The following is a 12,105-nucleotide window of genomic DNA, read 5'->3' as shown; positions in this document are numbered from 1 at the left end:
ATATACAAAGACATACAAATGGCCAACAAGTATATTTACAAATGGACACTAATCATCAGAGAAATGTACATCAAAACCACAATGAGATATCATATCATACCTTTTAAGATGGTAATTGTCAAAAAATAAAAGATAACAAGTGTTGGTGAGGATGTGAAGAAATTGGAAATTGAGTACAGTGTTGATGAGAATATAAAATGGTGTGCTTACTATGGAAACCAGTATCTAGGTTCCACAATACATTAAAAATAGTACTACTATGTGATCCAACAAGCCCACTCCTGGATACATATCTAAAAGAACTGAAATCAGGATCTTGAAGAAATAGCACTCCCATATTCATTGCAGTATTATTGACAATAGGCAAGGTGTGGAAACAACCAAAATGTTCATCACAGATGAATGGATAAAGAAAATGTGAGATATTTATATACTAGAGGCCTGGGGCACAAAAATGTGTGCACTCAGAGGGTCCCTCAGCCCAGCCTGTACCCTTTTGCAGTCTGGGACCCCTCAGGGGATGTCCACCTGCTGGCTTAGGCCCACTTCCCAGGGGACTGGGCCTAAGCTGACAGTCCGACATCAATCTGGCAGCCCGGGAGCCCTTGGGGGATGTCCACTTGCCAGTGGAGAGCAGGCCTAAACTGCAGTCGGACATCCTTAGTGCGGCTGAGGAGGCCAGAGAGGCTCCCACCACCACCGCTGTACTGGCAGCCTTCAGCCTGGCTTGTGGCTGAGCAAAGCTCCCCCTGTGGGAGCACACTGACCACCAGGGGGCAGCTCCTGCATTGAGCGTCTGCCCCCTGGTGGTAAGTGTGTGTCATAGTGACCAGTCATTCCCAGTTGCTCTGCTGTTAGGGTCAATTTGCATATTACCCTTTTATTATGTAGGATAGAGGCCTGGTGCATGGGTGGGGGCCAGCTGGTTTGCCCTGAAGAGTGTCCCGGATTAGGGTGGGGGTCCCGCTGGGGTGCCTGGCCAGTCTGGGTGAGGGGCTGATGGCTCTTTGCAGGCTGGCCAAGCCCCCCAGCAGGGACCCTCACCCCATGAGGGTGTGGCCATCCTGGGTGAGGGGCTGATAGCTGTTTGCAGGCTGGCCACAGCCCCCAGCCACCCAAGCTCCCAGTGGAGGCTGGCTGGAAGCAGATATCTGGGATTTATTTAGCTTCTATAATTGAAACTTTGTTGCCTTTTGTGGAGGCCACAGCTGGCCAGGGCAGGCAGGAAGCTTGGCTTCTTCCATCGCCGGGGCAACCAAGCCTCTGGCTTCCTCCAGCTCCGTGGCTGCCAGCTGCCATCTTGGTTGGGTTAATTTGCATATCGTTGCTCTGATTGGCTGGTGGGCGTGGCTTGGGAGTAGGGAAGGTACAGTCAATTAGCATCTTTGTCTTTTATTAGTATAGATAGGGAAATCCTCCCATACGTGACAACATGAAATGAGCCTTGAGGACATAATGCTAAGTGAAATCAGCCAGTCACAGAAGGATGAATACTGCATGATTCCACTTATATGAAGTATCTAAAATAGTCAAGCTCACAGAAACAGTGAGCAAAGTGGTGGCTGCCAGGGCTGCAGGGAGGGCAAAACCGGGCATTGCTCTTCAACGATATAAAGTTTCAGTTATACAAGATGAATAGATTCTAGAGAGTTTCTGTGTTACATGCCTACAGATAACAGACTGTGCTGTGCACTTACAATTTGTTTGGACAGTAGATCTCATGTGAAAGAGTCTTACCACAATAAAAACATTAAAACAAAATAAATCTATTTCCCTCAAGGAAATACAAAGGGATTTATTGTGACTCTCTACCCACTCGTAAGAATTCTCAGAAGCCAAAGACCTCACAGCATCAGGAATGTGATTCTTCCAAGAAATGAAGGCAGTCTTCTGGGAGACACAGGGCCTGCTATCTTTGACATGAAACCGATTTTTCTGCATATTCTAGGTTTTTCAAAGGCGTGGGAAGAAGCCAAGAGCTGCGCTGAGCCTCCCGAGAGGCCTGCTGGTTGTCCTTGAAGACAGAAAAGTGGGCCTGCCCCTTTGGCCTAGCTGTCATGGAGGGCAGCTGTGCCCTGTAGCATTTTGGAGTCTCAGTGCCACGCATGATAATCTTTGGGCTTGCTCCAGGCTATTCTTCCAAAAGACTCTGTGTTAAGGAAATGCAAAGGCATCTGCAAGCTCCCGTTGTCCTCTAAGGTGGTCGGGAATGCAGACGGTCTCTTTGGCAGGGAGAGGCATCGGCTAGAATGGAAGGAGCCCCTGAGTCAGGAGACCTGGGTCCCTGCTCTGGCACTGGAACCATTGCCAAGACATTTAACCAATCCCGGTTTTAGTCCCTCTTCCAGCCTGGGGAATAGGCAAGCAGCCCCTCTCCTGGGCTTCCGCATTCTTGGGCTTCAATTTCAAACTGACCTCAGTTTAAATCCCTGCTCCAACACCCATGTGATGATGGGCAGACCACTTGACCTGCTAGTGCTTTAGTTTTTTAACCTGAAAGGTGAAATTCACAATATTAAGTCATAGCATTGTTATAAAGAAAAATTCTATTTGAACAAAATTGTTTTATCTACTTGCTTCTACAGGTTAAGACAGTTGCATGGATTTTCCACTGAATTTGGATCTTAAGTTAGTTGGATGGTCTTAGGATTTAAGTCAGATCAAATGATCATATGGGTACCGCTACTTGGCATATTCCAGGGTAAGAAATGACAACGAGGCCCAACACTTATTGTGTGCTTACCGTGCTCCAGCTACTTACTAAGCACTTGACATGCAATATCTCTTTTATTCTTTGTCATCATTACTACCATTGCTCACCCTTTACAGAGAGGAAGTAGCAGCAGAGACTTATTTAACCCTGGGGAGAACAGATAGTACGTTATGTAAGTCCCTTAGCACAATTGGCTGTGCAAGTCACCTAGCACAGTGCTTGGAAACCGGCAGTAATTACTAAAGCTGGTTGGCAACTTAGTCTAATATTGTATACAAAATAGAAAAGTCACTGTCTGTGCAACAGGCTAGGCTGGCCTTTTGATTTTGTGCAAATTCAGAGGAGGCTTTATAGAAGAAAAGACTTCTGAGCTGAGCCCTGAAGAACAGACACGGGGGTTGAGTGATGCTGGAGAGTGTTGTAGAAGCAATGACAATGGCAGAAAGGTGTGAGAGTGCAGGGTGTGGTCCCAGGTTGCTAGAGCAGAGGACACTGGGAAGTCAGCAGCTCACCTGTTTGGAAAGAATCTGAAATTTATCTTGTGGGTCACAGTCAAACTGGTGGCCCTCCAACAACATGTCTTTTATGTGTGCTACTCACCCAGAGCTATTTTCTTTTACATTGTGAATTGTCAACATTTAAAAATCTGATGTTTTTAGCCATATGTCCCAGTTTCCAGATTCTCTTAGGAATATTTGGCCACATTGCTTCTCTCTCCACTGTGGCAATAGCATTTGGGGCTGGAAAGCCACTGCCCCCTTAGACAGCCTCCGACAGTCCCCACTGTTCCCCACTTTAGACTTTGAAAATTTCTTTTCTTTACCCTCCTGTCCATTCCCGGTAGGGTATGGCTTGGCAACCACAGCTGTGAGCAATGTGGAGTAATCCAAAGTCATCTAAGAACGATTTACTATGGACTCCTTTGCTAGCGGCAAAAAATGTGTTCATCATTGTTGTTTTCTTTAAGAACTTGTCACGTTAGTACTGAGCTGGTACAGATGGTAGCCACTTGCCACAGGTAGCAGTGGAGAATGAAATTCAGTAAAATTAAAACCTTGTTCCTCAGTTGCACTAGTCACATGTCAAGTGCCTGATAGCTACATGTGACTGTAACTATTACATTGGACTGACAGATATAGACAATTCCTCTTGGGGCACTGTCGGGGAGGGAGAATTCCCCCCTGCTACCCTGTGTAGTTCCTATGGCTGAACTAATAAAATAATAATAATAAAATTGATACAAGACTAGATTAACAGGAGAAAAAAATAATTTAATACCTGCACACAAAAGAACCACAACCTGATGCACAGATCATAAAATGAGGCTCAAAGAAATGAATGAACTAGGCACCTTTTTTAACTTTTTAGACAAAAAACAACATTAAACATGTGAGTAATTGACAGGACAAAAATACAGCGCTCACTGCTAAGGAATCTAAGCAGGTTTGGGTTAGGTGGTAATGAGTAAAAGCATCACAGGAATTCTGCCATTGGTTCAGGGACTCGGCAATGTCAAGGCCAGCATCTGGCATCTTGTGGTCTTTTCCTGATGACCAGAAGTTGGATGTTGGAGATCTAGCCTATATGTCTTCAAAAAAGGTAGAAAAAGAGGAAAGAGGGTGTGCTGGCCGGCGTGCATTCATTGGTCAGACCTGGGCCATATGTCTCGTTCCATTCAAGGGAGCAGAGAGGCTTCCACAGCTTCTAGTGCAGGTGTGTGACGGCCAGGACAAAGGGAGTGTCACTGGCCACTCAGCTGAGTCATCTAGTCTGTCATCGCTGGGAGGCTGGGAGACACGGTGGGGTAAGAGGCAATGGGCTGAAACCAGAGAAATGGGGTAGAATTATCACTATCAACTAGCTGTGTGAGACTCAGAAAAATCATAATATTCATGAGCCTCCCAAATCCCATCCCTTTGTGATATTGACGGCCCCTTTTGAGGTAGCTAACATCACGGTATAATGAGACCCTTATGGCCATCCTTTCGCCCTAACGGGGAACACAAAATAAACGCCAGTTAGGAACTGACGCTGACCTGACTATATTAACCTGGGAGTACACTGTATTAGGTTTCGTTGCTGCTGTAACAGATGCCCATGAACTCCGCAGCTTAAAAAAATACAGTTGTGTCACCTTACAGTTGAGGAGGTGAGAACTCTGACGGGTTTCAGGCTAAAATCAAGATGTTGGCAGGGCTGTGCTCCTTTCTGGAAGCTCTAGGGCCCAGGACGTGCCACTTGTGACTTGTTGAGAGAGACGTGAAGTGAGCAAATGGCTGGATTTCAAAGCAGGCAGATGTGAGATCATTATGCATCGTGGAAAGTGGTTGTCAGGTCTGCTGCAGCCCCGCTGTCATTTCTCCACTGGTTAATGTCAGATGTTCTCATATTTTTTCTGTAAACTTTGTTACATGAGTCAGTTGGATTGTATTCCATTTGCAACCATATATATGCCTTCATTAAGACAGTCAGCATTTCCTACATAGCATTTCTCGGTCCTAATGCTCTCTGTAGTGTCTACAGGCATTCCACAGAAAGATACCAACATTGAATTTATCTCTCTGAAGTTCCTCTAATAGATATGCATGCACACAAATGCACACACAAATATGTATATCAAATGCACATCATCGTAAACCGAGGCAACTGGCTTCGGCAGGGTGTGCATGCCCAAGAATAAAAGGAAACTGCGAGGTTGCACCCACTCCGTCAATGCATGATGCAGTAATCTGTAGATTGATGCTTGAAACACCAGCTCACCCTGGAATGGTAGACCACCCTATTGATAATCCCTGGTCTCTGCTGTGTATCTTATGCCTTATAATTCTGACATATTTGTGATGTTATTTAATGTTCATTATGTAGTAAACAGAATAGCCAAATATTAATTTTTCTTGCCACAATTAGTTCATCTGCAAGAACATTTTACTTGAAACCTATTATGAATTTTAATCCATAAACATTTGAAGCTCTATCAATCCATTGCAATTTTATTTTATTTATTTATTTTTTAAATTTCTTTATTGGTTAAGGTATTACAAATGTGTCCTCATCCCCCCCATTAAATCCATTGCAATTTTAAAGGAAGTACTATGGTCAAATAATTCTTGATTTGTTGGCTACTGATAAGAGGTATAAAGTTTAAGAAGGACGGTGTTATATGTGAGAGTCATGAAGACAGTCGGGCAGTAACACATTACCGTGGTACCCAAGCCTGAACACGGACTGGCCACACCTGGACCACCTACTACAGGTTCTGAGATTCTAGGTTAAATCTAATAAACGTGAGTCTTCTCTGGAAGAAATCCAGGAATGAGTTTTGTTCAAAATTTGTCTAGATGACTCTTCTGTAGTATGTCCACAGACCTGCTTTGTAACTCACGAGTGTATTCCATTTTGTTACAATTATAAAGGAAATTACTCAAGATGAAAATAAATTGAGGCTTTTACTGATTTGAGTGGCAGTAAACTAATGAAGTCTTGCAGCGAACAAATAAAATGTAGCTCTGTCTGAAATGTACAATAAATATTTATTAATATTACAGCATGTTTAATACGCATTATTGAATGTACAGCCTACAATACAGTCCTTAATTGAATTCTGTTTAAATTATCCCAAGCAATTGAAATGCACCCATCACAGCAACAAAGAAAGAATTAATTATAGAATATCATCTTGGTTGGTTTCATAAATCAGTACAGCCCCTTTGAAAAGTGGTTTAGTCATATATACCAAGAGCCTTAAAACTGTTTATTATCTTTGCACCAGTAATTTTCACAGCTAAAAAGTTTCCCAAAGGAGGTAATCACCAAAGTGAACAAATGTTTTTATTTATATAAAGTGACTTCATTTATGGCAAGTAGGCATGTCCTAGGCTAGAATCTTCCCTGACAAAAGTCAATCTTTACCTTACATGAGCCTATTGTCTTTCTGCATCTAATAATAACATACCTTTGGGATATCAGGGTAACTTTCCTTTTTCCAGACCCCTCTGGGCACAATAACCTCACCAGAGCAGAGACCACAAACCCCCTCATTGTTATTGTTATTATGTGAATTGTTGACTGTTAATCATCCTGTATCCACCTATGTAAAAGATGTATATGTCTATCATTTTACTTTTTATCCAATCCCAGATGTTTTCCTGCTTTTCTTTCTCCCGCCTCCCTAATCTATCAACAATTTCATGTAATCTACTTATGTCTCTTCTTTTGATTGTAATGTATAAAGAAAGCTGAAAAACTGCCATTCTCTGGAGCATTTTCTCAATCCATTGATATTTTGCTTCCCAGCAGTTGTCAGTTTGGCTCAAATAAATTCATAAAAATTCTCTATAGGTTTGAACATTTTTATGTTGACACAAATTTGGAAATTGATATAAAAAATAAAACAAAAACTTACAAACATAAGTTTAATTTATTTTTCAATTTTTCAATTATAATCACAGAAATATGCTAAGTCTTAAAACAATAGCTCAAGGATTGTGTATGGTTTTGTATGCTTTATACTCTTTAAAAATATATATTTTTATTGTTTTCAGAGAGGAATGGAAAGGGAGAGAGAGATAGAAACATCAATGATGAGAGAGAATCATTGATTGGTTGCCTCCTGCACGCCCCCAACTGGGGATTGAGCCCACAATCTGGGCATGTGCCCTTGACTGGAAATGAACCCAGGACCTTTCAGTCCACAGACCAACACTCTATCCACTGAGCCAAATAGCTAGGGCATATGTTTTATACTTTTGACACAATTGTAAGGTAACATGAGCTGAGTTCTTCATTTTATACTTAACTTTCACAGATTGGTCATCAAGAGGTCATACCTGCAAAAATATTTGAGAGCTTCATTAATTTCTTCACTATTTTTATCAGCCTCATAAAATGTTTAATTTTTCCTAATGTTTACAATTCCATTTGCAATCAGTTCACATTGTGTTTACCTTGTATTGAAGGAAGTTGACAAGCACTGAGAACCAAGAGATTGACTCATAGGGCAGAGATGTGAGAGGAGGTCCTAAGATTATCAACACCCTCTTCACTGGAAAATTATTTCTCTTACAGCTTTGACTTCGTTTTGGAACCCCATCACTATGGAGACTTTGATAAATACTCAGGAAAGAAGGATCTCTTGTAGTTGACCTTGGCTGGAATATAACATGTAGTACGTTGAGAAGTTGTAGGTAATAAGAATGGGAAGGTTGACTGGGGCCTTGAATACTAGAATGAAAAGATAGGGCTTTCTTTATTTTCTTAATGGACAATAGGGAACTATTGAAGGTGTGGGGCATTGGGAGTGAAGTGACCAAAGCTATCCTTTAAGATTTTTCTGGAAACACTGGGAAGGACAGGTTGCAGTGGAGTTTACAGGTATGTGTCCAGTCAGGAGACTGATAAAACCCATCAACACTTGTGTTTCCTTACGACATGTTTGTCTATGGAAAGAAAATGATTTCTCGTTTATCAACTCTTTGTGTCCTCCTTTGACTCCATTGCAATTGATGGCGGTGCACACTTTCATTTATCTTTGTAGGATGAGAAACATTTTTCAGAGCCATTTGCATGTTTTAAGCAGCCCACACAGAGACTAATGTGATTGGCAATTTGGAACAGACTGTCTCGTTCAGCTCTAGAATCACGCCTGAGGGAAGAAGGGTTAAGTAAGAAGGAAAACAGCCCCTCCCCACCCTTTCCACCTCTATGAAAACTTGAAATTAATGTCTTCATCTTGCGTTGTTTACTTTAGAAGATAAGATCAATGAAGGCTGAAACTTCTTTTAGGCTAAAGACTCAGGAAAGTCCCTGAGATGAAGAAGAGCGGAGGTTATTTTTTAAGCCTTCTTTCTAAATCCATTTATGTTATCCCTTTGGAGCCTCAAATGAAGTGACATAAGTGATCCAATTTTTTTTCCAGAATGTTACATAAAAGTACTTTTAAACTATGATAGTTTTTAAAAAATCTGAATGCGTCCACGCTTCCCTTCATTCTTCCTTTCACAGCTCCCTCACCCCAGTCACACATGTACACATACACACATGCACAAGCACCCACACACACACATGCACACACATACACACATACTAAACAAAGAATGCATTGCAGTGGGAGGAGGATAAATACTAGTAGAGGTTCAGTAGAAGAAAAGTAATGCCATCCAAATAAGAATTTTGGAAGATAGGCTCCTATTCTCTCAGTTGAAGGTTCTGAAAATCTGTAATGGGTCTTTCTATTTCCTAAACAAATGTTAACAATAAATAAATAAATAAATAAATAAATAAATAATAGGGTAATTGGCCCCTTGAAGAAAATAAATGTTCCAAGGAGTGTTAGCAGGTAGAAGGGCCTCAAAGCTGTTGTCCATGTCTTACTTTCTACAGCTCTGGAGCTAGAGAATTTGCAATGATTGCCAACTCCTCTCTGGCTTCTATCCAGGGCCTCTCTATTATTATCAGTCCTGAATTCTATTAACCCCCACCCCACCAACATCCTAAGTTGAACATAAAGATGATTTCATTATTTTAAAATCCAGTACTTTACCTGAAAGGCTCAGCGATTCTTTATTGGCAAGATGATGACAGAAAACACCTTCCTAACCCATGCCAGGCAGGCAGAAAATGTACCTTGCTCCTACTGCATGCTGGCGATGCTCTCACAATGAATAAGGTAGAGCACAATGAATAAAGTAGAGAAGTCCCTTGAAAAATAAAAAATAAAAAAACTTTATTAAGAAAGGAAACAAGTGAATGCAATACACATAAAAGAAACAAGTGAATGCAATACACTTCATTACTAATAAATGCAATGAATTGATTAAAGCAGGAACATGGGTTGGGTGGGAGCAGAGGGAGCTGCTTCACCCAGGCTTATCAGGGTAGACCTCCCTGAGGAGGTGGCAATTGAGTAGGACTCAACAAACACAGTTAGACTTGAATACTTATTTGAACTCTAAGTCAGGATGAGCACACTGATCTAGGTTTAGTTTTCCCAAGACTAAGTTCCCATTTCAAAAACTGGCATTTAATTTCTGCAAACTCACAGGGATGCTTCCTTTCCACCCTCATGGGACGGAGCAAACACTTTGTGGAGTGAGACACTCATAATCTTAAACTTTCACAGAAAATACTAAGTAAATGAAAGGTCTTGTGGGGTTGCAGGGTTTAATCACTATATTATGGGTAAGGGGATGGAAGTCAGAAAAGTTGTGAGTTAATTGCCAAAGTTCACATGGAAAGGTCCAGGAATCTTGGTGGCTTAGTTCAGTGTTTCTTGAATGTTCTATAAGAATTCTGATATGTCAGTAATGCATTACTTCTCCATTGCTGCATATTACCCCAAAATTTAGCAGCTTACAGCAACTAATGTTTTCTCACAGTTTCCAGCCTCTGGAGTCATCTCCAAATGTATCAGCTGGGCTACCGCCTCAAAGCTGGGCTGGAGGAGGACCCACTTCCACCATCACTCACTGGGTGGTTGGCAGGTCCCAGCCCTCATGGGTTCTTTCCCCAGATCAAGGGCAAGAGAGAGAGAAAGAGAGAGAGAAAGCCGTCTTTGTAACTTAATTATGGAGTGATAGCCCATCACTTTGCCACATTCTAGTCATTAGATCTGAGTCTCTGAGTGCAACCAAGGGCTGGGGGTGGCACAGAGGCATGGGTACAAGGAGGGATGGCTGGGAGGATTTTAGAAGCAGCCTACAGAAAAGGTTATTTTTAAAGTAGTATATAAGTCAAAATAATTTTTTTATTAGACAGTTATTTAAAAATTCAATATTGTATTTTGGGGTCCATAATTAAATTCAGTGGCTCACCAAACTAATGATTAAAGAACAAAAATAACTTCATGATTAAAATGGAAAAAAAATTACAGAATTGATAATAATGCTAACCTGAAGTTGAAATATTCAAACTGACAAGTGAAACTTAAAACACACAAGTATCTTTTCACTTTATTGTGCTCAACATCATCAATGTAATTCCAGCAAAATAAAATCATCCAACAATTAATGTCCATCTGGATTTATTGGTTGATGGCTTTGGCTGTTTTTATTTGTAAACTTCACAGCAATCCTTCAGAGTAGATTCTATTGTAATAAACACCCCAGGGCTTAGGAACAATAGTAGCGTACAATTAGGTCATCGTAGTCTCTGGCTCAGTTGCAAAGCCCACAGCTTCCTCTTAACATTTTTTACAGCCAAAAGAGCAGGTCACGGTGTAGCCAGGGGTTGACGGGTTCCAGGAACCTAACCTTTCAAAGGTATGAGTCTATATCCTGTGTTGAAAAATAGAGCAATTTTATGTGTATGTGTTTGGCCAACCGTTTTGTGGTTTTTGTAAATAAAAGCTCACTTCTACATCTGGTCGGGGCTGCAGTTTTGGTCCTCGCTTCGGTGAGGTACTGGCACTGCAGACGCTGGCCAGCTGAATAAAGGCTCCTAAATTCTACCCTTTGGCTCTGGTGGTCGTCTCTTACGGGTTGCCTCATAACATTTGGAGGCTCCAGTGAGATAAAAGTCCGGCCTTGTTGCCGGTGGACGCCCCAGTAAAGGAACCTCCAGTCTCCGGCCCGGGTTCCCGGGAGGCGGAGTGTTTTCCTCTAAATTGTGATCTGAAAGAGCGAGCCACCTGGACCTCCAGTGGGGAGGTAAGAGTCTGGTTTCTGGTTGTGGAACTTTCCCTCTGGGACCGCTGGAGGGCTGGACGCAGCGGAACCTCCTGGTCCAGACTCCCGGTCGCGAAGGTGCCCGGGGTCCCTGGTTATTGTTAGTCTTCGCTGTATTGGTTGTGTCTGTCTTGTCTTTGTTGTCCTCGCCTTTGTAAGAATGGGTCAGGGACGGTCGTCTGTGTGTATCCCCATACAATGTTTTTTGAAAAATTTCCAGGACTTCCAGCGGCGTGCGGGAGGATATGGATATGATGTCAATGATTTTGATTTACAGCGATTCTGTGAGAGGGAGTGGCCCGCATTTCAGGTTGGCTGGCCAGATGTGGGGTCTGTCGACCTCACGACTGCCTACCGGGTCCATCATGTGATCTATGGCCGGCCGGGCCACCCTGACCAAATTCCATACATCCAGGTCTGGGTTGACATCCTGGCCGAAAAACCCCGATGGCTAAAGACTTGTCTAAGCCAACAAAAACAATTGGGACAGAGACAGACAGTCCTGTTGGCCACTCCGGGAAAAGGGGAAGTTCAGCCCGTTCTTCAGAGCAACCAGGAGGAGAGTTCCCCGCAGGTTAGACCCCGCCCCCCCATGCGCCGCCTCCTCGGGGTGCGTCTGAGGGGGACCCAGAGCCCCTCCCTCCTCCGGAGAAAAAACCGTTCCCTGCGGAACCCCCCGGGCAAATGTTGTCTCCGACAAACCCTTTTAGTCCTCCGCACACCTGGCAGGGA

General features: G+C 42.7%; 1 protein-coding gene across 1 annotated transcript in view; it reads left to right on the top strand.

Moving 5' to 3' along the window:
• The window catches only part of LOC102245440, an 87,078-nt gene that overhangs the window by 70,348 nt on the left and 4,625 nt on the right, over positions 1–12,105 (top strand). The window contains exon 2 of the mRNA XM_014546133.1: positions 11,594–11,947. Coding sequence (XP_014401619.1) covers positions 11,594–11,947 — 354 coding nt within the window. The remainder of the gene's footprint in view (positions 1–11,593; positions 11,948–12,105) is intronic.

Source organism: Myotis brandtii, unplaced genomic scaffold (assembly GCF_000412655.1).
Source record: "Myotis brandtii unplaced genomic scaffold, ASM41265v1 scaffold430, whole genome shotgun sequence".
In the NCBI taxonomy this organism is placed as follows: domain Eukaryota; kingdom Metazoa; phylum Chordata; class Mammalia; order Chiroptera; family Vespertilionidae; genus Myotis; species Myotis brandtii.
Note: the sequence above shows the minus strand (reverse complement) of the source record. Positions and strands in the feature narration are given on the sequence as shown.